General features: G+C 49.6%; 1 protein-coding gene and 1 pseudogene across 4 annotated transcripts in view; both read left to right on the top strand.

The window, feature by feature from the left end:
- Positions 1-423: 423 nt before the first annotated feature.
- LOC141418499 (small ribosomal subunit protein eS17-like) lies at positions 424-10,347 on the top strand (annotated as a pseudogene).
- Positions 10,348-18,103: 7,756 nt separating this feature from the next.
- Syt17 (synaptotagmin 17) overlaps positions 18,104-27,262 on the top strand; it is a 69,932-nt gene continuing 60,773 nt past the window's right edge. For 3 of the 4 annotated variants that reach the window (XM_074060450.1, XM_020160430.2, XM_074060452.1), the window contains exons 1-3: positions 18,104-18,504; positions 22,065-22,082; positions 22,720-22,868. In XM_074060450.1, coding sequence (XP_073916551.1) covers positions 18,490-18,504; positions 22,065-22,082; positions 22,720-22,868 — 182 coding nt within the window. In that variant the 5' untranslated portion in view covers positions 18,104-18,489. Of the gene's footprint in view, positions 18,505-21,701; positions 21,901-22,064; positions 22,083-22,719; positions 22,869-27,262 lie in introns of all 4 variants that reach the window. The other variant, XM_074060451.1, reaches the window with a different exon arrangement.

Here is a 27,262-nt window from a genome sequence, read left to right as displayed (position 1 = left end):
GGCATGAAGGTAAACTCTGTGCAAATTAGTTTGTGTGACCAAGCTCCAAGAGGCACTATTGCCACAGGTGACTATATAAATGCCTCTTGGGATTATACAACTGGCTGTCCTATATGCTTTAAGAAAGAATGGTCTCGCACTGTTACATAAAAGATTACCTCTTGTTACTTGAAATGAAAAATGTGTATAAATTTAGAGTGTCATCCATCTGAGATCATTTTGAGAACAATAAGAAGCTTTGCAGTTTCATTTTCAAATCCTTTTTTTTCTTTGAATGGTGTTGGGGATTGAACCCAGGGCCTTGCCCATGCTAGGCAAGAGCTCTACCTTTGAGCTACATCCCAGCCTCTCAAGTTCTCACAGCTCCATATTTTGGTTTTCTCTCTGAAAGCTGGCATTGCATTGCAGCTAAAAGCGCATGCCGGGATTAGGCAGAAATGTAATTTGTTGATTACTGTGACCACTGCTCTCTACTAGCAGACCATTTGTTAGTCACTTGAACATATTATCAGTGGGCTCCAAATTACCCATCCCCCTCACTTCTGTTTTTTTGCTCCAAATTTGTTCCAGGTAAGAGTGCGTTCACCTTTGCCTAAAGATCAAAGTTGATCACTCAGCCAATCAGTAGCATGGTTCTGGTCTGTACTTTCCCAGACTCCTTTGCAGCTAGGGGTGTCCACGTGCTCCTGTTTGCCCAATGAGGGTGTGGCTTTCATCCCCAGGTGATTCCATTACGCTTAGGTTAATTTCATTGTTTGGCAGCGTTGGCTATATCTTGAAGACTAGATCCAAGTGGTAAGAGAATCCCATCCACTAAGCTCCAAATCAGAAATCAGAAGCCTGGTTCTCACTCTAGCCGTGCCAGTGGTCCTCTTGTATGGTCCTGGGCTGGCCACTTACCTGTTGGGGAGCTTAGTTTGTCTTCTATAAACAGAGGAGAGGATGGGGCTGGGCATGATTGTTCACACCTATAATCCCAGCTATGTGAGAGGCAGAGGCAGGAGGCTTAAGGTCCAAGGACAGCTCTAGTTATTTTGGAGATGGGGTCTGAAGAACTATTTGCCTGGGTTAGTCTCAAACCACAGTTGTCCCCATCTCAGCCTCCCAAGTAGCTAGGATTACAGGTGTGAGCTATTGGTGCCTGGCTAAGAACGCTTTTCTTAATAGCAAACATGAGACTGGTCTAGTCCTGGTCTGGCTCCCAGCAGTTCTGGGGAGTTAGATCTGCAATTGGCACCATTCACCTTGGGGCATGGGGGACCCTGGGAGTTAGTGGAACACTTAGAAAATGGAGGACACAGGCCATATGCAATGCATGCGCCTTCTTTTCCCCAGGAAGGATTGAAAGGGAAAAGGAAGTGGCAAGTCCTCAGACAACCTTCCACAGTGGATGGGTGGATTGAAAAGGACCTGGAAACATGATCGACCCTGGCTTGTGACCGTGCCACACTCTGTAGCAGGTGGGCAGGAAGCAGAGAGGTGACACGTGCAGATCTTGCCCTGGAGGATTGGTGGCCTAGGAGTAAGTTGAACACATAGGCAAGTAACTAACCCCCAGGCTGGCCTCGGCCACCACCTCTCCTAACCCAATGTCCCCATGTGCCATCTGAGCTCTTGTTAAAATGCCAGCTGTGACTCAGCAGTCTTGGCACAGAGCTGAGGTTCTGCAGCTCACAAGTGTGCAGGTGATGTTGGTGCTGCTCGTCCGAGGTCTCTTGTGATTAAGAGTGGCCAGGCTTTAAAAGAGTGGGCCAGCCTGGTGAGATGGCACACATTTGGGTTGCAGAGGCAGGAGGATCGGGAGTTCAAGGCCAGCCTGGGCTACCTAGCAAGACCTTGTCTCAAACAAGAATAACAAAAGGAAGCATGGGTCCTGGAACCTGACAATCCTGGGTTCAAATTCTGACTCCTGTCTTTACTAGCTGAGCAAGCTTAGAGGAAACCTCTTCCCTCTCTGAGCCTCGGTTTACTCCTCTGCATAGTGAGGGCACTAATTAATTCCTCCTGCATGGTCTTCTTCACGAGGCACCAAGTGGTGTAATTCAGGCTAAGCCCTCAGCCCAGAGCCTGGCACAGAGGAAGTGCTCCACAAATGGTAGCTGTCTTGGGTTATAGGCTGTTAAGACTGTAGTAGAATTCTGGAGTTAATGCTAAGGTGTTCAAAGAAGGCTTCCAGGAGGTGGCAACATCTGAGCTGAGCCAGGCAGAATGGGAAGACGGCAGAACACAAGGACAGAGGGAGCAGATGTCTTACAACTGCAGCGTGCTGGGTATAATTGTTCTTGGGTCAAGCCTCGATGTCACATGGTGTTGACAGAAGCCCTGATCTTCCAGCTCCTTCTGTTTCTTACTCACACTGTGTGTCACCGTCATTCTGGAAGGGATGCGTGTGGGGATCTGTGTGGGGCTGCTCTGCCCAGTATGGTAGCCACAGGCAGCTTGTCAACCCTGGCAACCTACCAAGTGCCACATGTAGAAACGATATTTTGTATAGACTGGATTAACACACATATGTAATACAACAGAATATGCAATAAGATACAGTATTACAATTACTTTCACTGTTTCTTTCTACCCTGTCCAAAAATCAGCTACAGGAAAAATTTAGATGGAGCTGGTGGCTAACATTGTTTCCTTTGGCCAGGACTGGTTTGGCGCTCTTGTGCTCCTGCCTGATTCTCTTGCTGGAGGTGGCAGCAGGACCAGTGGGAAGGTCCCACCTGGGGCCAGGGTATTCTCCCAGCAGCTGGAACAGCCAGGAGAGCAGCTGTGGAACAGAACTGAAGGCCGAGTTTGAGGAAAGTAAGGATATTAATCATTGTGCCACTGAAGGTCATACAGATGGTATGTACCAGTTAGCTACTGCTGTGTAACAAATGACCCCATGGCTTAGTTGCCGTTTGTTATTGCTTACAGGGCAGCTGGACAGTTCTGGTGATTAGACCTGGTTGGGCTGGATTTGACAGGCTTCATGGGCCTCTTATTTCATTGGTTTGTGAGGGGGCTTAGAATTCAGGATTTTTTTTAAGTTCTGCAGGATAGAGAGTCATTGTTCAGACCCTACAGTGGTGATTCTCAAACTTGGGCGTGCAGCAGATCCCCTGCAGGGCTTATTAAAACACAGAGTGCTGGGCTCCACCAGCAGAGTTGTGATTCAGGCTGGGATCTTAGAATCTACCTTTTTTTAAATTTCTTGGGCAGCTGCCTGGGGACCACACTTTGAGAACCACTGCACAGGGGACTGGAGGTGTGGCTCAAGTGGTAGAGTGCCTGCTTTGCAAATGCAAAGCCCTGAGTTCAAACCCCAGTCCCACCGAAGAGGGGAAAAAGGCAGAGAACCACTGCACAGGGAGAAACTTACAGGAAGTTACAAGGCAGTGAAGACAGGGGATTAAACATATAAGGCAGAGTATGTGTTGGGCAGGGGGAGCACCTCCATCCAGACTGAGACAAAGGAAGATAGCAAACTACACTCAAGATACCTCCCTCCCAGACTCAAGAGCCCTCACTCTACTTCTTGGAGGAAGAGGCAAGGACAGGGGAGTTGCAGAAATCTCAGAGAGGGCTCCAGGGTCTCCACCAATTGGAGGTGGTGTCCAGGTTCCAGGACACAGCCTGGGGAGACCTGGGGAGGTCTCAGAGAAACCTGCCTTGGCATGGGAATGGTCAATCAATGAAGGCTGAGGAGACCCTGGGGGGAGGTGAACTTGAAGACATCTTTCCTAGGTCCTGGCTGGTACAAACAGAACAAGAAGCCACCAAGGTTTACAACACCCTCTGCCTGGGCACGAGGTTTCCTGTGGACACTTAGGCACCCGGGGCTGGGGAGAAACAACCATAGGGAGTTGAGGATGGAGACGGCAGCAAGAATGACTGTTGTTGGTAATGGATTCCCACACGAGATCCAGGAACCAAGCCAGTATAGACTAACACAGCCTTGCAACAGCTTGGTAGAAAGAATTCAGTAAGAACAACACCACCCGCAAACAAGGAGGGGTGCAGAGGTACCTCGGATGCAAAACTTAAGTCAGCCCTCATCCTTGTTCCAGTCCCAGTGCAAAGACAGGCAGAATGAGAAAACTAGGTCCCACCAGACTCTTTGATTTTCCCAGAATGCTGTTGGATTTCTGAAGTGTAACGCCACATCCATCTTGGGACAGGGACATCCTCTAAGCTGAAGAAAAGAGTTCTGTCAGGGTTGGGAATGGTGGTACCCTTCTATAATCCCAGCTACTCAGGAGGCAGTGGTAGGATGATTCAGTCCAAGGCTGGCCCAGATAAATGCTTGAGACCTTATTTAAAGTAAAAAGGAGTTGGGGGCGTTGCCCAAGTATAGAGTACCTGCACAAGTCAAATTAACTAACTAACTGTCAGCTTTGCTCCTGGAAGCAGACAGGTGTAAGCTAGAGGTGATTGAGAAATTGCTAATGGTCAAGTTTCCTGAGCCAGGAAGGGACCTTCAGACCTAGATGAGGAAAACCGTGGAACAAAGAACCTTGCCCGATTAGAAATGGAGTGGTCAGACCTGTGTCCGGCGCAGGAAGAAGAACACGCTGCTTGCTGTGAGACCCGGATTCAGGTCCTAGCTCTCTGCCTCTTGCTAGCTGTCTGAGTTTGGATGATTTAGTAAACATCCCTGCCCCAGATTTTCCTTGAAAATGGGAATTCTGAGTTGTTGTGAGGGTGGGAAGTCATCCACGTATAAAATGTTCAGGACAAACAGTAAGGGTCAGTAAATGGAAATAGTTACTGAAGTTTGAGCGGCAATGGTCCTGGTGATTGGCCCACACAAAGAATCAAGCCCACAAAGAATCTATAACAAGTTCTGCTTTTGCTAAAAAGCATGACTCCTCACCCTGACCCACAAGGTAACTAAAAGCAGGAGAAAAGCTTGGCCTCCCTTCCTCCATTTTGTCTCTGTTTCCTTTACTCTGAGCCTCTCTCTCCTGCAGTCACCTTGGCTTCCAGAGTGACAGGACTGACTGATAAACATCTTTATGACAAGGGATCCCAAACTGTCCTAAGCAACAGCAGAGCCTTGCAGGATGGACTACCCCAAATGAAGACAATTACCTGCGGTGATTAGGTTGTACCCTGGAGCAGGAGCGATCATCTTATAGGGACCAGATTGTTCCCTCCAGTGAGGACAGTGATGACAACTTCTCTGGAACCCCTTGCAGAACCAAGACTGAGAAAAATGACCAACCAGGCCACACAGTTCCCAGGGCTGCCCCATTCTGCACACCTCTCTCCCTCTGTTCCAGTTTTTCCTCTACTTAAGTCTAAGTCATCACTCCAAAGATGGTTGACATGCTTTCTTTGCCTTGTTCTATACAGAGTTAAATTAAGCTCCTTTCTCTGCCCCTCTCCAGTACTTATCTCTTTACGTGACGTATTATGGTGACTGACCTGACCTGACATGTGGAACCCCGAAGTTGGGCCTTTGGCCTAGGGACTCTGGATTCAGCTTCTGGAGCTGTCTCCAGGTAATGGTGACACTACCCACTCTCCAATGTGACACACCCTTGAGGATCAAACTCCTGTGTGAACTCCGTTCTCCTTGCACAGGGCTCCAGCTACAGACGTGTTTAGATTCGAACTTGCAGAGGAAGGTGGAGTGTTTGTTTTGTATTTTAATTGACAGTGCAGTAATGGAGGAGAGGGGGAGGAGGTACGGGGTTCCATGCTCTGAAGGACCTTGGGCTTGATGAATGCTCTGCTAGTATTATCTTAAATATTCCTATAATAGTGAATAAAGTGCCTATGTTTTTATTTTGCACTGAACCGTGCAAATTTCAGGTAGCTAGTCCTGCCTGAGCATAGGATGCCTGGATAATCCAGTGAACCTCACCTTTGGACCATCCCATCCCCGAACCCTCAGCTCTTGCAAATCCCTTTGGGTACAGAGAGGACCTAGATGTGTATAGACTGGCTTTAAGAAGGAATCTGAATAGGATGAGGGGGTGTTTTGTCATCAGAACCTGTCACACTGACGGTTGTGACACAAGCTACCCTGAGCCACAGGCCATCTGGACTCATGATTTTTCTGCACGTGGTAATAATATAAGCCACCTGGTGTTTCTATCTTCTTGTCATCTCATTTCCTGTGGGAACTGTCCTTGTCTTCTTCCATATGTTTCTAGTGGGGCTGCAAATCACGGCATACACTGCCCCCACCCCCAGCACAGGCATGAGCCAATCATCCAGCTCTGCTCCCCTCCACCCCTGCACCTGCAGTTGATCCAGGTGGCACTTTAGGGGCTACCAGAATTGATTGTCCTTCTTTGATTGCATTGAAGTGGAAATTGCAGGTCACCAAGAGGCAGGCTCATCAGAGTATTTCAGTCTTCCTCACTCCCCTGTAGTCACAGTGCAAGATTTCACTGGCTGTTCCTGCTCCTCTGTGAGTGTGGCATTTGTCAATTGCTGTGACAGGCAGTGATTCCCCGAGCTGGTGCAGTTTACTCCAGGACAAGGTCAGACAACAAAGGTTCTGTGAACACGACCAGAAAACCATCTCAAAAGGTCAGAACGTTCTGACCCTCGGCTGCCTTATTCGGGGCAAGAAGCAGGCGATTTCATGTATTAATTTATTTAGTATAAACTTATTTTTATTACTTGGGATACTGCTGGGTGATTTTCATTGACCTTTCACAGAAACGTATCTAAAGAGAGAGGAAGATGATTCTCAAACTGATTTTTGACAGGAAAGTCTCAGACATAGGACCAAAATATTTTTAGCCAAGGTCTTTTATTTTCATTTTTTGAAAACAGCTTCACTGACAGATAATTTACCTACTATGAAACGAACCCATCTGAAGTGTACCATCAGTGATTTCAAGTAACCCACAGTCATGACATTTTCACCACAACACGGTTTGAGGACAACATTTCCCATTATCCCCCCAAATCTTCTGTGTCTACCTGCATTTGCTTTCCAATCTTATTCCAGTCCAGGAAGCCACTCATCTACTTCCCATCTCTATAGTTTCTCAATTTCTGGATACTTCATTGAAACGGAGTCATTTATATGTGGTCTGTTGTCTGGTTTCTCTCACTTAGCATAACGTTTTTGAGATGACCTATGTTGGAGCATGGATCGACAGTTCCTTTCTTGGTTATACTGGAGAAAAGCATCCCATTGTATGGTCAGGTCACATTTTGCTTATCCTGCATACACTGATGGACATTGGATCTTTCCCACTTTTTGGGACCGATGATGACAAATACTCTGTCAACACTTGCAGACAAGTCTTCCTGGGGAGAGACGGCCTTTTAGAAAATGTGGAATTCTTCCTCAGCCAGGGAAGCCAGACCTTTTGTGGAACAGTACAAGGGCTTTGGTGAGTCTTGCTTGAAAACAATGGAGTTCTTTTACCAGGCTCCGCCAACATGGGCCATGTTTACCAAAACCATGAAGAAGGTAGCCCAGGCCACCATTGAGAAGTGCATTGCCTGGGCAATGACTTCCACACCAACAAGTGTGTGTGAGCAGATCGTCATCATCTCTAGCAAGAAGCTCTGCAACAAGATCACCAGCTATGTCACGCATCTCATGAAGCAGATCCGGAGAGGCCCCAAGAGACCTATCTCCATCAAGCTGCAGGAGGAGGAGAAAAGAGAGATATTTACGTTCCCCAGGTCTCAGCCCTGGATCAGGAGATCATTGAAGCTGACCCTGACACTAAGGAAATGTTGAAGTGTTTGGACTTTGGCAATCTCTCCAACCTGCAAGTCACTCAGCCCACAGTTGGGATGAATTTCAAAACACCACATGGAACCATTTAAATCTTTCTGCTGAGATGTAATATTTTCAATAAACCCAGGAACACCAAAAACAAAACCAAAAACACAACGGATAGCGTGTTGACGCTTGCCTTTTTGCCCTGAGAAGGCAAAGTTAGCACAGGGGGTGTCAGCTGGTCTCAGGCGCTGTACAGATTTCCTTCACAGAAACCCAAGTGGGGCCTATGGATCTGTCCTTGGATTGAACTATATGGATATCTAGAAACAGCTCTGGATAACTGTGCTGAAGAAATGTAAAGTTGCAGCCACTAGTGTCACTTGGCCACACAGGAGACTGTCAGAATTCATTCGTTCATTTAACAGTATTACTTTGTGCCTTCTACATTTGGAGCACTGAGATGCAGCTGAGAAAAAGACCAAACACTCCTATGTTCCTAGTTTGTTATTTTCAGGAGAAAGCACCAGAAGTGTTTCAAATTTCCTATGTTTTTCGATTTGGGAATATTTGCATGTACATAACAAGGTATCCTGGGGATGGGACAGAAGGGTAAACAGGAGGTTCATTTATGTTTTGCATGTGCTTATGCACGCAGCCCAAGGGTAATTGTACGTGATATTTTTAGTGCACTTGTGTTTTGCCTGGGACCTGTGGCAAGAGGTCAGGTGTGGAAGTTTCCAGTTGTAGGGTCATGGCAGCACTCGACAAGTTTGGGTTTTCAGAGCATTCCACATTTTGTAGTTTTTTGGATTTATGATGCAACGCTGTCTAACAAATCATTTATTCTTGGCTGCTTGAGACGCATGGCTTTATTCTCTCTCAGTTTCTGTGGGTCGGGGTCTGGGTGTGGCTCTTTCCTTGAGGATCTGTCCCGGGTCTTTAATCAAGATGTCAGCTGGGGTGAGGTCTTATTTGAAGGCTCCACAGGGTAAGGCTCTACTTCCTCACTCATGTCTGTTGGCAGAATCCCAGGTGCCCTAGGGCTATTGAAGTGGGGCTTCCAGCTCCCAGCAAGGCACCTCCATACCGTTGGTCTCTCCAACATGGCAGCCAAAGCCAGCAAGAAGAGTCTGCCAAGACAGAAATGACTGCCCATGGAGCATGATCTCAGCAGTGACACCCATCACCTGTGAGACTCACTGTGGGACTACATGAGGGTGTCAACACCAGGAGAGGAGGTGGTAATAGAGGAGTGAGGGGCAAGCCATGGGGGTTTTAGGGGGAGAGTTAGTCCACTATTGTGTCAGTCTACCAGAATGCCTGATGGTTGTTACTGGACTTATTTTTATTTGTTACAATTTGGGAGCCTGAAAGTCCAGGAACAGGCAGCCTGTCTGATTAGCACAGACATCAATGTACAGCATATATTTGATAATCAAAATAAATGAGTTATGGTTCATATAGTCACTATACTAGACATGATTTTAGAGTATATTCCTTCTATTTATAAAACAATTACTATAGGGGCTGGAGGTGTGGCTCAAGAGGTAGAATTCAGGACTCACAAGCGTGAAGCCCTCAGTTCACACCCCAGTAATGCCCCCAAAGAAGCTGACAATAAAATGATACAGCAGGTTACACTTGCTGTAGGTCCAACTCACATGTATCCTGGGTCTTGTTTGCATCAGGAGGCCATGGAGTGGATGGTCATGGTAGTCCATGCCTGTAATCCCAACACTTGGGAGGCTGAGACAGGAGGATCTTGAGTTCAAGGCCAGTCTGGGCTACATAGCAAGACTCTGTCAAGGAAAGGGTAGGGAAGGAAAAAGGAAAGGAAGAAGAAAGAAAAGGAAAGGAAAAGAAAAGAGAACCAAAGAGCCATGTGGCGATATTGACCTTTATGCCATACAGTGTGTGTGAGTTCATGCTAGGATAGTCACAAGACATAAACATCGCCTAATGACTCCTTCCTCAGATTTCTGTAGATGGACGGAAGAAAGGAGAAGCAGGAGAAGGGAGGCCGGCAGAATGTTTTTAGCCCCAGAATTCAGCTCTTTTGATGCTCAGGTGCATAAATCAATCATGGACATGCTAGCTGTTACAGCCATGGCAGCTGCACCTCAGTTTCCATAGAAAAGAGGTGGTTTGTGTGGGTCTGGGAGGGTCCCCTGCCTTTTATGCTACACAGGAAGCTCAGAAGCTGGTCACAGCGGAGGGAGGGAAGGAGGACGTCCTGCAGCCTGGGCATGCTTGATGAATGTCTGCAATCAATAAGGATCAAGCGCCTTCTTAGTGAAAGGCAGAACCTCCACATGGTGAGTGTGGATCACGTGCCTGACACTGCATCAGGAGCCCCCATCTTTCTTCTGCTCCCCTAACCTGGCACTCACATGCCAAGTTCCTGATGAAGAAGCTGAGACACAAAAACAGGCAGTGGAGAATGAGTTCCCAGGCTTCTGTGACTCCTTCTACTGTGCCCCTCTCCTTAGGTCAGGGCCTGCTGGTCCTTTCCATGCTTCCTACAGAAGTGGGCTATGGATGGAGGAGGACATCCATCCGTTCTAGATCCTCATTATTCAAACTGTGGTCTGCATTAGACGCTTTTTCATCACTGTAACAAAAGCCTTGAGGCAATTACTTATAAAGAGAAAAGGTTTATTTCATCTTTCAGTTTTATGGATTTTATTTTTTTATCTTTATTTTATTTTTTGGTGCTGTTGGGGATTGAACTCAGGGTCTCCCATTTGCAAGGTGAGTGCTTTACTAATTCAGCCACACCGCTCAGTTCTTTTCTTTTTTTAAAGTTTGTTTTTTCAGATAAGGTCTTCAACTTTTGCCCTCACCAGTTTCAAATCAAAATCGCCCTATCTCTGCCTCCTAAGATAGGTGTGCACTACCACACGGGTCCTAGTTTCAGAGGTCTTAGTCTGTAAGTCTATAACTGGTTTGGTCTTGGCGCTTTGGGCCTGTGGCATTTCCCCTTGGTGGGAGTATGTGGCAGGGAGGAAAATACTCACCTTGTGGTCAGGGAACAAGAAAGAGGAAGAGGAAGGGGTCCCGGTTCCACAATCCCTTCCAGAGCACACCCCCAGTGGCCTAAGGACCTCCCTCCAGGCTCCACCTCTCCCAGGTTCTGCCGCCCCCAATAGTGCCACGGTGAGAAACAAACCTTTTCCACGTGGGTCTTTGAGATACATTTAACAGGCAAACTATAACAGCATCACTTAGAGCTCGTTAGAAAGGAAGTCTCCATCCTGCTCCCAACCTGCTAAATCTGAAACTCACATTGAACAAGATCCCCAGGTGAGGAAGCCACGGATGAAGGAGGAGGGGGCATCAGGGGTTCCCACCCTTCAGCAGGCATCACAATCATCTGCGGGTTTGTTGAACGCAGTGTGCTGGTCCCTATTCCCCAGACCCTCTGATTCAGCCCACGTGGAGCCCAGGTAGGCCGGTGGTGGGCGTCCTCCTAGGTAGGAAGTGTTCGAACATAACAGAGACCATGCCTCAACCTACCAAGGTCAAGGTCAAAACCTGGGTGAGGCTCTGCATTTCCAGCCAGGTGTCGGGATGCTGCAGCAGGGACTGTGCTCCCAGAACTGCTGGCTGGCCATCACCGAATGCCAGGGAGCGGGACGGAGTAAGAGGAAAACCCTGCCTCAAAGTCACTCCCAGCTTCAAGTCCTCCCCATCTCTGGGGAAAACAATACATCCAAACAAAGCTTTTTTTCTTGTCATAAATCTGAGGAAAGCAGATTTTCTATGCTGCTCCTTGAAACCACCTTGGAGTTGTCATGTTTAAGCCTACCCTGGCGTGCTCTTCTACTTCTGCAGTTTAATCCCACCTCTGTCCCTGCTAGCCACAGCAAAGAGAGGGAACAGGTGGTCACCAAATAACTCTTCACACGTTTGCAGCCTGTTATTAAATCGGCCTCAGATTTTCCTTCTTGAAGAGTGAATAACTAGCTACCCTTTTCTGAATCACGGGGTGGAGAGGGCTTGGTTGACTCTAGCTACCAGCCTCACACCAGGGCACATGGATTGGGAATTCTTGAACCATGTGGGGGCTAGAGGGAGCACAGGAATGCGGGTTGCAGGGGGATTCAAAGGATAGACCGTCAGACTCCTTCATCTGAGCAAGATCCTAGGAGGGATGCGAGCAGACAAAATGGAGAGATGTCTGCTAGGAGGCAGGGACCAGCTGGACATCTGGCTGCACAGGTGAGTCAAATATCTTCATGGCTTGTAGGTGCCTTTATACCCTTCCCCTACCCTGCCCACCCCCAGTTGGATGGCCCATCACTCGTAGGACAGCATGGCTAGTGGTGAGCACCCTCCTACCCTCCTAGAAAGGAACTGTCTGAACATCACAGAGATCATGTCCCAGCCTGCCAAGGTCAAGGTCAAACTTTGGACCTCCTGCATGGGCATCTCCTGGGAAGCTTGTTAGCAACTGCAGACCGCCCCCCAGACTATGCCTTTGTGCTGCTGTAGAGAGAATCCCAGGGGAGGAGCTTGAGAATAGCGAGTTTAACAGGTCACCCCAACTTTTATACACAATCCAGTTTAAGAACCACTGTCCTGGGTCAACCTTGGCCATCAACAAAGGAAAAACACTGTGCAGGTAAATAAATCACACAGTGCACTTACACATATTAATAATAGGGGCTCATCTGTGTGATATGTGTCTATTTTGAAAATTGAAACTAATAATAACAGTAGCGATCAGCTTTTAGTGCCTCCTCAGTGAAAGCTATGGCATAAATACAGATTGCTTTTACAGTAAGCCTGCCTTACTCCAGGATGTATTGCATGTGGTTTTGACCAAGTGCTGTCAGAAACTAATTAAATAAAAATCAAAAGAAATTTCAAAAACAAAAACAAATTTAAGTTCTTGCACATGCATTCAGCAGTCAGTCCCACGCAGCTGTCAGTTGTGTTGAAATCCTTGTGAGATCTGCTGTTTCCCTGCCCTTCATTTTGTGACAGTCTGCCCCGCCCACCAAAAGCAAATGGTGCCCTTCCAAGCAAGGTAAAAGAGAATGTGCTTAATAAAAGTGACAAGGCGACAATTTGAGATTTGTTGAAAGGCAGCTTGTCTTTAGCAGAGGTTGGGCAGTGTCATGGGGAAAATGAGTCCAATGTCCACAGCACAGCACTGAATTCTGTGCACCCTGAGCAAGCACGGACTTTTTGGAGCCACAGACCTGTGGACACCAAGGGTCACTGTGTACATTTATTGGGTTGAATCCTGACTTCCACAAAACGGCCATCACCACCATCTCCTTCACTATGGTTGAAGCTGAGGGTCCTGGAGAAACACGTCCATGGTTTCACAGCTTGTGGGTGACAGGCAGCACCACTCAGACCCAGTTCAGGATTTCAGCCCCTTCCTTCCTTCCAACTATAAAATAAGAGACACCATGATCGCAGACTAAATGTATACTTTTGGGGAAAGAAACAGAGAACCACTCCTGGTGTGAACTATGTAACAGCCTTTCAAATTCATTTTTCCCAGCTGGAGCCCCCCACATCAGCCCTGTAGGGTGGCACAGTTTGCTTGAGGTAGGCAATGCTGGACCAGAAGTTGGATCTCTTGTCATCAAACCACACTGCCCCTGGTGAGGCTGGAGATGAAAGGGCGTGACTCCCCCCAAGTGGGGTAGCTTGGTCTCTGGGAATCACATTTAACAAGTGGCTACTATTCCTATTCTAAGTTAGCTATTTAATTAGCTCCTGGCTTTCTGACTTCCCCAACATGCAGAAACATAGCCCAGGGTTAGAGGGACAAACTAAAACAAGACCCAAATAGCACAATTAGGACACTGTATAATTAAAAGTGACCTAAGAGACAGGTCCCATCAGTTGGAATGGCAGAAATAGACAGTCACCTAACCAGAGTCTGTGTTGCCTGTATGGGTGCCAGCAAATGTTTTGGCTATTCTGGCACTTTTTAGTTATAATTGGTATTCTGAGGTTTAATTATACTTGGTATTCTGAGTTCCCTTGTCCACCTCAGAGTTCTGATGACATTATGTCTGCCACCTAGGATTGGGCTTTTGAGGGGAAAAGGGGAGATAGCCAGTTCCTTTTAAAAGCCAGAAGTGCCCACAGAGGAGATTGCAGCCTCATTCCCTGGTCATCCGCTCCCAGTGTGGTTCTGTGTTAGGAGGGACCCAATTCCAGAACCATCTATTCTGCCCACTGGACATCTCTGCCTGGGTGTCACACAGTCACCTCCTGTGGGCATGACGCTTTTGTCCTCAGCATCTTTTTCCTTCCCTTTCTGTGTGGACATGGTGGACAAGACCCACACGTCTGGTCACCTGTCCCAGGTTCACTCAAGCAGGGTCCTCTGGATAAAGGCAGGACCAGAGCTCTCTGTGACACTTCATATAAAGTCTATCTTTGGAGCACAGATTATGAATATATAAATGGAAGGCATTTTTCTATCAGGGGAAGCTACTCCAGGAGAAAAAAATTCAAATGTTCAGAGAACAGCTGTGAAGAGGGGAGATGGAGGTGGAGATCAGCTGTGCCCAGGTAACGAGCCCAGAAATTCTTTTACTTAAACTGGATTGCGGTTGGTTTCTTTCGGGAACCAGACTGGATGTGTTCAAACACAAACCCTTCCCCCTCCTCAACAAACCTGCCTTCTCTACCCTCCCTGCCTTCCCCACGCTCCTGTCACTTGCTCCATACTGCCCTTGGTCCACGGCCATTATCTGAGTTCACACCTGTATCAATTCTCACCTGGGTTGGTGCTGCAGCCTCCCAGCTGGCCTCCCTGCCTCCAGGCTTGTCTACTCCATGCAAAAAGACAGTGATCAACAGACAGACAGACAGATACACACGCATACACATACTCCTGCCAAAATCTTCTGATCTCTCTGTGCTTCCATGGGGAAGCAGGAGGCTGCCTGACATCTGGCGCCTCCTACCTGTTGACCTTCATCTGGCAACAATCCTGGCCTGAGAGCCACATGCAGGTCCTTCTGTCCCCACTAATCTGACACATGTGCTGCTTTTGGGGCTCCTTAGTCCTTTCTGTGCCATGGGACCCTAGGTAAGTTTGTTAAACCAGTAGACTGCATCTCACAAAATTGTTTTGAAAACTATAGATAGAACACATCAGATGATAATGAAATTAGAGTTACTCAGATATATAGTTATCAAAATATTTAAACAAATTTAAGTATGGTAATGTACATGCTTTTTGTCTTATTCTTTTTTATTATCATATAACAGTTGTGTAGGGGGATTCATTGGGGCATTTGCATATGTGCTTACACTTTGTCCCAATTAGATTCACATCCCCCCCATTCTCCTTCACTCCCGTTCCCCCTTTTTTTTGTGGGACTGGGTCTTGAACTCAGGACTTCATGCTTGGAAAGCAGCCACTCCTGCAGTCCCCTCTCCCCTTCTTAGAACAATATAAACAGGTCTCATTGTTCTGTTTTCACACATGAATACAAAAATTCATCCACCATGTTTGTCCTCCTTCACCCTCTCTGTTTACCCTTCCCCTCCCTTTAAAAAAATTTTTTTGGAGACAGGGTGTTGCCATGGAGTCAAGCCTGGCCCTGAATTCGAGATCCTCCTGCCTCAGACTCCTGAGTGCTGGGATTATAGGCGTGTGTCACCTTGCTTGGCTTATATGTGTGTCTTTATTAATACTTACATAGAAAGACCTAGCAATGGGCCTCATAACTATTGTAATTTTCAAACCACAAAGAGTATAAATGAAATTTCAAGTTATTTGCAACAGTAACGTGATAGTATATGTTATTTCTGTTGGAAGTGCTAATATTATTTTGGTTTGTTGCCTGCACTCCTAATGGAAGGAAATATTAGATTTCAGGTAGAGATTAGTGATGATGGAGATACAAATTTGTCTTTTCTAGGTTCACGGACTCCCAGTCATCTATCCAGGGAGCCTCCCCCCAACACACACACAGTAAGCACACTAGGCTCTAGAATATTGTCCCATCTTTGGTTCTTTGGGACTCAGCTTAATGACAGCCCCTGAAAGAAGACTTCTCTGGCTCTCATCACAGTAGTTCAGAGCCCCTCCTCCTCTGTTCAGTACCCCCAGATCCTCTTTATTACACCATAGGTCACATATAGTTCCATGAATTTGTCAGCCACTTGGACAAGGGGGCATCAGCAAGATCTACAAAGGTGCTTTGACCTTGTACAAACAGACATAGCTTTGCTGAGTCCAGGTGACCTCAAAGCCAGACTGCAGGTCCTTGTGAAGGGCAGGGGGTGCTCAAGAGCCACTGTACCCAGGAACCCAGGCTCAGAGCGACCTCTGTCAAGCCTGTGGTAAGGGGCCTAAGCTGATTTCTCCTTTCCCTCATCTGAGGATGGTGCGCCATGCGGAGCTGAGTCTTTATTGCTAAACATGGCTGCATTGTTCCCCGTTACCTGTTCACTGTGAGCAGCTCACTCTGCCTCCCAGTTAGACCATCAGCTTCCTCACCTGTACAGCAGGGAGGCCAACAGGACCCACCTTGCAGCGCTCCAGCAGAGATGAAAGGCCGGTGTGAAGCGCTCAGCACTCAAGCACAACAGCCACTTGACTCTGAGTTGGAACCAGCCACCTTAGCAGTCATTGGTGTTCATTTACTCATTCAACAAGCATTTATTAAGTATCCATTGCTCCAGGCACTTTGTGTACAGAGAAGGCATGTGATCACAGCAGGAGTGGGTTCTCTTATCCCCATGTTAAATAACCTCTTCCTTTAGAAGAGGAATGTTTAATATTCTCAGACAATTTCAGGCCTTAAGAGATTGAGAGGGAGCAAACAAACCTGAGTTCATCTCCCCACCCTGCCACATACCCCTGTCCTGGAGTCTGTATCCACCGTGAGCAATTTACTTCACTTCCTTATACCTCAGTTTTTCAAACCTAAAGAATGGGATAGCAATTGGGCTGAGCTCATGACCATTGGAGAATTAAGCTTGCCTTTGTGTAAAGAGCTGAAAACCGTGTCTGGCACACAGATCTCGAAGGTTAGCTGTTCTTCATGGAAGCACCTAGAAAATTCCTCCCTCTCCCTCAGGGCCTTACCAGGAACACCCATCACAGAAGGCACAATTCCTCTACCAAGGAAGCCCACTCCCCACCAAGAATGCTTTCCATCAGTGCTGGGGAAATACTTGGGATGAATAGGGTAAATGGTTGGGGATGCTGAGTCCAGAGGGAAAGGCCAGGGCCCTGGGAGCGTTGCTTTACCTTTGCACCTGTCTCCTCATGTATAAATTGGGGACAATCACAGCACACACACCCCTTAAGTGAAAAGTCCCCAGCAATGACAAAAACCTGTGCTGAGTGCCTACCCTTCTCAGGCTCCATGCTAGAGGTACAGGAGTGACACAGGTTCATGAGGACGAAATTGAACAACGCTTGAGAAATGTTCACTCATGCCTGTCCCAGGATCAGCGCTCAAAATGTCACATGCTGCGCTTCAAACTGAACCTACCATGCTCAAAAATGTACACGTCTGCTCCATACTTACACAAAAGAAATACACGTGTGTATATTACAATGCTTTATAACTTCCAAGGTCATGTTCTCATCCTCCCCCCACCCTGCACTGGCAGATAGGCAGGGCAAGATTTTGATCTCATTTTTTTTACGGATGAAAAGACAGAGGGAGGCGCTGGGAGGTGAAAAATCATAAGGGTGACAAGCTGGTGATCAGGAAAGGGGTGGGCACCTAGAGCCGAGAACCAGCGGAGGGCAATGTTCCCCCTTAAGTATCTCAGTGAAAAGTAACACCAAGCTCTGTGGCCTTGGGCTTGGGACATGGGGTGGTGGCGTTCGCGTGCAGGGCGTCCCAGCCACGCGGGCAGGCTGAGGACTCGCGGTGGACACGCCCCAGGGCGCACGCTGGCAGGCTAACTGCCGGCGGGCACAGGCGCGCACAGGGCCTGGCATGCCGCTGGGTGGCGCTGCCGCCCCGCCCCGCACTAGACCTGTTGCGCCTAGGGCGCAGGTCTGGCAGGTGCAGGGTAAAGGGACACTGGGGGGTGCGCGCCCCTGCAGCCCCTCGCAGTGATACCTCCCTCGGGACGCCCTAGACTCACCTTAACTTGGAGCCCCGACTCAATCAGCCTTGGCATACTTGGCCGCCACCGTTCTAGGCGCGCCGAGTGGCGCGGGAATAAAGTTTTTCCTGGGCGGCTTGGGGAGAGGGCAGTATGGCGAGGACACGCCCAGCTTTGGCCACCAAAGCGGGCTGGCCTGGGCCACCTCGGCTGCACGGGCGCCCCAGGGGCTCTGCTGTCGGTCGGTGTCAGTCTCTGTGCCTGCCAGCTGGGCTGACCTGTGCGCCGCCTCCGCCCACCCCTTCCTGGGTCCCCGTCCCCTCCCCCGCCTCCCGCGTGCTCTGGCCCCAGCGTCGCCGGCCCCGCCTGCGCCGGGGTCGCCGCAGTCCCCGCGGCTGCCCCGGGCTCTCTGCCCAGGCGCCCCGGCCTTATTGCAGCTTGGGGAACGTCCCTGGAGTGGGGGTGGAGCACAGTTTCGCTAGGGACACCGAGGCGGGGGACCCAGGGCGCCCAAGCCCTGCGATCCGGGGAGGTGGCCCCGACTCCCGGTGCCAGCGCGCAGGGAGAGGAAGGACGGGGCGGCCGGTGGAGGGGCGAGCGCAGCTCATCAGCCACGCCAGTCACGTCTGGGGCCACCCGGCGGTCTTTTGCTTCCTTTCCCCCATTGCTGTCTGCCCCCTCCTCGGTCGGCGAGGGCAAAGTGGCCGTGGCGGCGCCATGCCCGGGCCGGAGTGAGTGCGCGGGCGAAGATGGCGTACATCCAGGTAAGGGCTGGGGCTGGGGGCGAGGTCCCGGGGGAGGCGGGGGGGACGCGCCCCCTCCCGCCAAGAGCGCGCAAGGGAAGAGGGCGTCCGGCCCGGCTTCCACAAACTTGCCTGGAGGAAAAGGGTGCCAAGCGCAGGCACTGTGCAGCCGCGGCCGTGCGCCCCGGGAGGACAAGGCAGGGGGACCCCCAAACCCAGGCTGGAGGGCCGGAGTGGGCTCTGCACGCGTGCCCTCTCCTCCCGGGGAGGGGATGGGGGTGGGGCGGACTTTTGTCCCCCCTGCCCCCTCCTCTGTGCACCCCACCCGAAGGGAGGGGCCGCGGGAAAGGGAGGGCGGCTGGGGTGCGCCAGGCGCCCGGCCCGCCAGCTGCCGTTGCCGTGGTGACGGCTCCGGCTAATTGGCCGGTGGAGCGAGCTGGAGGCAGCTGTTCCGGCCAGGACGGACAAGGACGTCGTTTCTCCCGGGCACAGGGTGCGGAGGGGTGGGGGATACCCACAGGCCAAGAGCGCACTGAGTGGCAGAGCCGGTTACTTTAGTCCGTTGCGTTGGGGTCTGTGAGTTGGGGACACGCCACCCCCATCGCTCCCTCCAGCTCCCCCAAGAATCTGGGCTGAATTAATTTATAAGCACCTTTCTTTGGGGAGGGGGGTGGGGAGGCGGGGATGGGCTGGGCTGCTTAGCGAAGAGACCTTTTTCCTCTGCAAGGAGGGAAGTGGCGACAGGTCAGCGCCAAGGTCACAGTCAGCCCCGCAGTCAGACCCATGCGCTTGCTTCTGGAGATGTCTGCTTTGAGCCGGGCAGCGAAGCCAACAGGTTCCATGTCTAGGGACTCACAGCTTGTCCCCTCATCCTCAGCTGGGGGCTGCTGGTCCCCTAGCTCCCCTCTGGATCACACATCTCTTCATCTCCTCTTCCGACTTCCAGCAGTCAGGACCTGGCAGAGTGCCCCCTTCCCCCCCTTCTGGCTTAGATTCCCTGCTTGATTTTCTTTTCATGGAATCCCTAGGTCTTCATTTAAGGTTCAACGAAGGTCACATTCTCTGTGCATATACTGTGTTGAATGTTGTTGGAGGACTCTCAATAGTTGTTCAACAGACACCTGGGTGGCCACTAACTATGTGACATTATGGGGGATACAAAGGTGCAATCTCTACCCCTCTGAATGTGCAATCTGCGAGCACGGAACACTAAAACAAGCTTCTATTCTTCTCAGTGACCGCTTTCAGCACAGAGAAGTTAAGTAACTTGTCCAAGGCCACACAGTTGCTGAGATGTCAAGCGGATCTAAAATTCAGGGTAGGGGGAAATGTTTGGGGCATACAGTGTCTCATATATAGATAGCTCCATGATGCTGGCTTTCCTTCTAGAACAAGTTGTTGAACTTTTTCTGAAAAGTGCCAGGTAATAAATATATTTTTTTCTCCATATTTTTTTTCTCCAAAGTCCATGTGGTCCCTGTCACAACTCTGCAGGGCTAAAACACCTAGAGACCATTATAAATGAGTGGGCATGGCTGTGTGCCAATAAAACTTTATTTGTTGTGGACACTGAAATTGAATTTTATGCACTTTGCTGTAGGTTGCGTTTGGAGACATACTGCCCAGCCCTCACGACATTGTCAAGCTGTACTAATCTTTCGAGTTCATTTCAGCCGTCTCTCTTAGCTGGAGGGCTGTGCAGAAAGAGGCCCTGGGGCTGGGTTTGGTGTTCGAGCACTGTGTTCCTCCTCTTGCTTTTCAGCTGGAATCTGTGCTCTGGGGTGTCCAGCTTCCCCAGGTGTGAGGAAGGAGTTAGCGACCCCGGGGCCTCAGGGCATGTCCCCGTCCCCTTTGCTTGCTCCCAGACATGATTCTTGTACTTGGGCTTCTGGTGACCTCGTTTCTGGAGATGGCTGCTCTGAGCTGGCCTTTGTAAGTGGTGTTCTCTTTTTGCTACCCCATGTCCAGGGAGCGCTTCCCTGAAGGGGCCTGTATTATTGTGGAAAGCACCCTTTATATATTACAAAAAGGGTTTTGGTGGTAGTGGGATTTGAACTCAGGGCCTCACACTTGCTAGGCAAGCACTCTACCATTTGAGCCATGCCTACAGTCCTTTTGAGTTTAGTTTATTTTTTAGCTATGTTCTCTCACTTTTGCTGAGGTTCTTGGATGCAGATTTTCCTACCCCCGCCCTCTGAGTAGCTGGGACTACAGGTGTGTACCACTGTGCCCAGTGTATAGGAAATGCTTTAGATCACTTTTTCCTGCAAGCCCCAAGAGGACCCAGCTTTGTGCTAAGAACGTAGTAGGTTCCAGTGCATCTTGACAACCTTGGAGCACCCTCAGATCTTATTCTGTGTGTGCTCTGAGTTCTGATTTTGGAGGAATTTATGATTAGTGCCTTTGGCTATTTCCCAAGTTGCAATTACTCCCTTACCATTTTGAGGATTTTGCATCTTAGTTAATAATGGTATCAACTTGCACTATTATTAACTGATTGTTTTTCTATACATGGACTCATTAAAAAAACAACTTTAAAAAGTCCTATGAAAAAAGATGCTTTGTGGCTGGGGGCGTGGCTCAAGTGATAGAGTGCTTGCCTTAAAAGAAAAAAAGCATACTTCATGTCAGCACCGAAATAGGCAGCCAGGTTCACATGACAGGGCAGAAGGCAGCCAGGAAGAGAAACACAAGGGGGGTGATGCTGTGTCATTAAGTCCTGGCTGTATGGGGCAGGTGCTGGGCTGGGCTCTGCTTGCTTTGTTTAAAAGAAATGGTGAGAATGGACAGGGTCTGAAAGAGTGGACATGCCACGGGGCCACTCCTCTTTGCAAGAGAACTGAAAATGGCAATAACTTCTCCCTCTTGACTGCAAAATTCTGAGTTTGAACCCCACCTCGTCCATCTCTGGGACACACCCTCGGGTGGGATACAGGACTCCTAACCTGCCTACTTGAACAGCCATTTGTCTGTAAGAGAAGGAGGGAGAAAAAGATGGGGTAGGGGTGGGGCTAAAAAAGAGGAGGGAGGTCCCCCCCCCTCTGGAAGACCAGCTCATGGCTTCCTTTCCAGTCCCCCGTTAGTGGGTGGCCACATGAAACTCCCCCCATCACCATCAGTGCTGGATTGGAAGCAGGTCCTCCAGGAGGGCGGGGAGCTTGCCTGTGCACTAGCTAATTGTCTCCTTTTGGGTTGGCTTCATGGCTATTTCTGTATAGGAAGGTTTGCGATTCCCCCAAAGGCTGGCTGCGTTGGCTAGCATGACTATCCACCGGCTCTGATTCATAACAGCACACGGTGCAAATCAAATCGAAATGCTCCAGTTTCCCGTTCACTCCGTGTTAGTTAACCAAGAGGCGCCCCGCAGTCCTGAGACTAGCAATACCTGGTTAGCAAGTCAGCCTCCTGCCCAGGATGGTGAGTGCAAAGAGGCTTGGGGCTTTTGCTTGGTTTTGCAATTCAAGTTGCTGGGATATTGCTTAACTGCTCTCTCTCTCTCTCTCTCTCTTTTCCTTTCTCTCTCTCTCACCTCGTCACCCCCTTCCACCCCATGGCTTCACCGTGGCTATCTAAAAGCACAGTTGGAACCATTAAACGAGGTGGGTTAATTGGATGATGTGTTTTATTATCTAGTCTTTAATCAAAAACTGCTTGCCTTTCATTTGGGAGGCTGGGATTGATTCTGAATATTAAACCATAACCAGATGTTGTTAGACTGTTTTTCTCCTTTCTTCTGAGAGGAGGTCTTGATTAAAGGAACACTAAATGATTCCCCAGTTGTCCCTCCTCACCCTGACCCGTTCCATGTCACCATCCCTTTGCTTTCATGGCATTGGGATGATTGTTCTTGAAACATCTTTCTCTGCTTGCAAGAAGTCATATGTATGCACTGTGACTGGAGAACATATTGTCTAGCCTGTACCATGTTGTAGAAACTGGCCACCTGTCAAGGAAGGCATTCACGTAAACTCCACAAGGAATACCTGCAAATGTTTTGCTGGCTCTCACTGGCTCCAGCAGGGTGATCGCTGGCATCCCTGTACCTGTAGTGGGCGAACAGAGATGGCAAACATTTTGTCCTAAATGCCCAGCAGTGGACACAGAACTCAGAATGTCTGTTTGTCTTCAGGGATCAGCTGCTTGTAATTTTGGGTGTTGTTTCTCCTCTTCCTCTCCCCTCCTCCTCACCACCTCCCCCTGCCCCTTCCCCTTGCCCACCTCCCCCAATGGCCTCAGGGTTTTCTTTCTAGAGTCTCTGATCTGCTGCTGTGCGGGTGGTCCTGGCGGCACTGCTGTCACAAGTGCTATGAGTCCAGCTGTTGTCAGTCCAGTGAGGATGAAGTTGAAATTCTGGGGCCTTTCCCGGCCCAGACGCCTCCTTGGCTGTGAGTACTGGCTTTGACACCAACCTCTAAACCCTTCTTAGCTCTCTTTTCAGAATTGGGGATCCAGGCCACTATGGGAGGGAGGACTGGGGGAGGGAGAGAGGGGAGGCTGAGTTTCCAGAGCGTCTTGGCTATGGATAGGAATGTGTCTGGGCTCCTCGTTTTGTTTGGCAAGCTGGTGAGACCAGCTGGCTGTGAATAGTTCTGAGAATTTCCCACTAGACTTCTGAGATGTGAGTTGTGTGATACCTGTAGTCACCAGTGTCATTCCAAATGGCAAAAGAGACCCGTGGGTACCTATCTCCTCCCAAGGATGACCAAGGGTTTACCAGTTGTCCTAACACCCAGCCCTGGCCCTGTTGCATGGATGGGTGGATGGCACAGATGGACAGTGCCTTTCTGCCGGTTCGAGCAAGAGCTGCAGACAGAAAGAAGCAAGGAAGAATCCCCAGGCTCCATCCATCCATCCATCCGTCCATCCATCCATCCTCCAGCACTGCTTATAGTCTCGTTGGCATCTTGTCTTTGATTCCTAAGTCGCTCCCCTCCCGCGCCTGCACGCAAAGTCTCCATCTGCTAGTCCCTCGGATATTTTGGGAACACAGTTTTCAAGCTTCTTAACCACGTGTCCTGTCCCCCTCTCTGTGGCTGGGAGAGGGACGTGGTCAGATAGCAGGGAGAGGCAGAGAGGCCAGGGCCTCATTTTCAAGTGAAGTCAACAGAGGAGGCCCAGAGAGGAGATAGTGCAGGGCGCATGGCAACGCCCCAGGCTGGTGCCCGGGCTGTCTCAGCTAAATCCTTGGGGTGAGGGTACCGAAACCTCTGGCACCCATCTTTCCCACTCCGTCTTGGGTTCAGGCCACAGAACTCTCATTTTGGCTTCCAGGAAGCAAGAACCAATTCTTTGAGGGTCAAGAGGCTGTCCATCAGGCTATGAATTCAAGTCCTAGTTCTATTACAGTTGTCTACTTCTGTGAACCTGGGCAAGTTGGTGGATCTCTTTGTGCCTTGATTTCTTATCTGTACAATGGGATGATAAAAATAGGCTTTATCTCAGGGTCGCTGCAGGAATTAATTAAGCTTGTAGGTGGAAAGGATTTAAGAATGCTTGAGACCTGTGATCATACACATAAATTAGTCTTTCTACTCTATTTTAGTCTCAGTTTTCTCATGTGGAGACAGGAATAGCAAAAGAGCTTATAGGGCCATAGTTAACAATAACTGATGAACACTGGGTATGGCAGCACACGTCTGTAATCCCATCCCTCAGGAGGCAGAGGCAGGAGGATCATGAGTTTGAGGCCAACCTAGGCTGCATATTGAGACCCTGTCTCAAAAACTAAGATAAAACAAAATAAATGAAATATGCACGTAAGGCACTTGTCACAATAATTGCAAGAGCTCTGTAAGTCATTTCTGTCACAATTTGGTCTTCACCAGGAGCCCTTTTTTTTGCATTATTCACAAGTTGTAACCTGAATCCTGACAGGTGTGCATAAAGCTGAGACATTTGGGAACACCAACTCACTAATCAAGAGGTGGTTCCTACTTGAATTCTGAAAGTGCTACTTGTCCTGTTGAAAGGTTCATCTTGATTTCTTCCATAATTGTTGCTTGAAGACACACTGTGTGCCAGGCACAGTAGTCTGCACAAGGCTAGATGTGGTCTGTTACCATGCTCAGGGGCTCTTACATTTCGTACAGAACATAAGACAGGGATGGAAGTCTAGTTGTCTCCCACCTCCCCAGGATTCACACCCTGCACGCCATGTGTGACAAACCAGCATAGGGTCTTGTTACAGAAAAATAATGGCTCTTCCAGCATGGCTGATCCAGGGGCCAATGTTCATAGTCTCTCTCTGTCTCTCTCTCTCTCTCTCTCTCTCTCTCTCTCTCTCTCTCTCTCTCTATCTATCTATCTCCCCCCTGTTTTTTTCTGATTTGGCCTCATTCTTAAGCTTGCTCTTTCTAGATTTGTATTTGATAATCTTTGCAGAAAAACAACAACCAGGAAAGACTGTCATTGGCCTGGTTCCCATTCTGTGCTGGTCACTTGTCCCAACCACTTTCCCTGGGGAAATGGGGCAAGTGTCACTGTCATGCCGGGCTGCCCCTTCCCACCTGAACCACGGGGACTCAGCTTGCAGCCCGAGCACTGGCCAGCTTCTTTTGCACAGGGCCCAAGAGTAAATGCTTTAACCTCCTGGGCAGCCTGTCCTTGGTGACAGCTACTCACCCTGTTGCAGTGGTGTGACAGCAGCCATAGACAGAGGGAAATGAAGAGGCGTGGCTGAGTTCCAGGGACGAGCCATTTACAGAGCCAAAGCCGGGCAGTGGACATGGCTGTGTGATCTGCAGGCCCCAAAGCAGAAGACCAGACAGGAGGGAGGGAACCCCCATGGGGAGAGGTCAGGCGTGGGTACTACATTGGGGAAGATTGGGATTCGTAGGAAGTGAGCCTCAAGCTCACACCATGCAGGATCTTGAATGTCAGTGATGGAAGTTGGATTCTGACCCTGTGGAGAACCCCCCCAAGTTATAATCAGGTACCCATTTGCCCCAGAGCCCTGAAGTCGAGTGTCACAGACTCACAGCCTCTGTCTAACACTGAGCTGAGGACAGTCCTGTCTTGTCTTGACTGCTGACCCTTTGTGAAAATAGGGGATTCTTTTTGGGGAGGGGGGATGGGATTTGGCAGTCTGGAGAGATACTTCTTTTGGTTTTGCCACAAGCAGAGAAATGGATGACAACTTCCTACCTGGACCACCACAATACCCGTCTCCAAGTGGTACCATTCGCGCAGTGGTCACTATGAATGGCAGTAACAGAGTTGTGTATCTTTAACGTGAACAGCTGTGTGCATCTGGCCCCGCTGCCTCCCCGAGCCAGGTTTTATCCTGAGTGCTGAGCAGCGCGTAATTCATTTTTGGCACTCGACATAAGGCAGGAGAAGTCTGAAAAGGGAAGGCGGTTAAGCCATTCAAAAAGGCAAATTTGCAGCTCGTGTTTGCCGCAGACTCATTTCCCCGGGCGAATGCATGTTCTCTAACAGGCTGGGTTGGTGAGGGTGAATGTCAAGTGTGCGACTTCATGACCTGTTTCCACTGCGACTTCTGAACCAAGAACCACGGGGCACAGCGCTGTGGAGTGGCAGGTGCCCCAGTCCTTTGTGTGCAATCACAGGGGGCCACAGCACGTCACCCGTGCTGGCTTTCTAGGGACACCTGAGCTTCCCTTGGCTGGCTGGGGCAAGGGCAAGGGGTGTAGGGGGGTATTGAGTGACAGGGAAATTGTGCGATCTGATTGGCTGTCTTTGGGTGCTGCCAGTAGCACCTACTGTGCACACAGTTCTTAGGGCATGCCAGCTGGTGATGGCGCACCACTGGTCTCTATCCCTCCTCTGGTTCCCATCTGGGAGGGAGGGGAGCTCTTAGCCACCAACCCCTGGGTTTCTTGGAAGGTGAAGTGAGGTCGTGCACATGGGGCACAGTGCCTGGCTTATCGTGGGTGCTCAGTGCCTGGTACCTCAGATCACAGTAAACGCCACCACTCAGAAGTGTGTCCTGTCGTGAGGGCTCACAAGACGTGCACGCAGATAACTGTGACACGGAATGAATCCTATAAGCCCCACAAGAAGGACGCCTTCTTCCCTGCCTCCCTCCCTCCCTCCCTAAATTCCTTCATTCACTGGGGTCACAGGTGCCCCTCCACCATGCTGGGCAGGGACTGTCCCTGGTGCACTGAGTGAGACCCAGTGTCACATGCAGAAGGCCAGCCAGTGGGCCACAACTGAGGGTGAGCGTGTGCCTATTGAGGAGGGAGAGAAAGGCACAGGGACAGGAGGCTGGGCAGAGTGACCAGGACAGGACAGGCGTCTGAATGTGAGGAGCCAGATGGGAGCAGGGAGGGGCTGGAAGAGCATTATGGTGGAGGGAACAGAGTGGTGTGGCAGCCTGGGGCAGGGCACAGAGGCCTGGGGGCTGCAGATGTGGGATGGCCCTGGGCAGACACAGCGATTGTGTCTGAGAGGCTCTAGACAGAGATGGCATTGAGACTGTCCCTTGAAGGCTGGGGGGAGGGACCTCATGAGAGGAGGTGATTACACCTTTTCAGACTAGCAGCAGCAAGAGAGCAAATACTTCACTTCTGCCTTATGACAGCCGAGTCTGCCCTGCCTGTGACCCTTTGATCGCCTTGGAATCCCATCAGCTGTGACTCATTCCATGCATAAAATGAATCTGAAGACCTTATAGGATCAAAGCTTGCATTTTTCAAGCCGCATTACCCTGCAGGCTGAAATGTCAAGACGAGTGGATGCAGGCTAGGAAGGCAGAAATACGCAGCCATTATGGCAGAGGTGCACTTGCCTTCCCTCCTTCCCCGCCCACCTGATG

Source organism: Castor canadensis, chromosome 17 (assembly GCF_047511655.1).
Source record: "Castor canadensis chromosome 17, mCasCan1.hap1v2, whole genome shotgun sequence".
Classification (NCBI taxonomy): domain Eukaryota; kingdom Metazoa; phylum Chordata; class Mammalia; order Rodentia; family Castoridae; genus Castor; species Castor canadensis.
The sequence above is the reverse complement of the archived record's forward strand: the minus strand, read 5'-3'. Positions and strand labels throughout refer to the sequence as shown.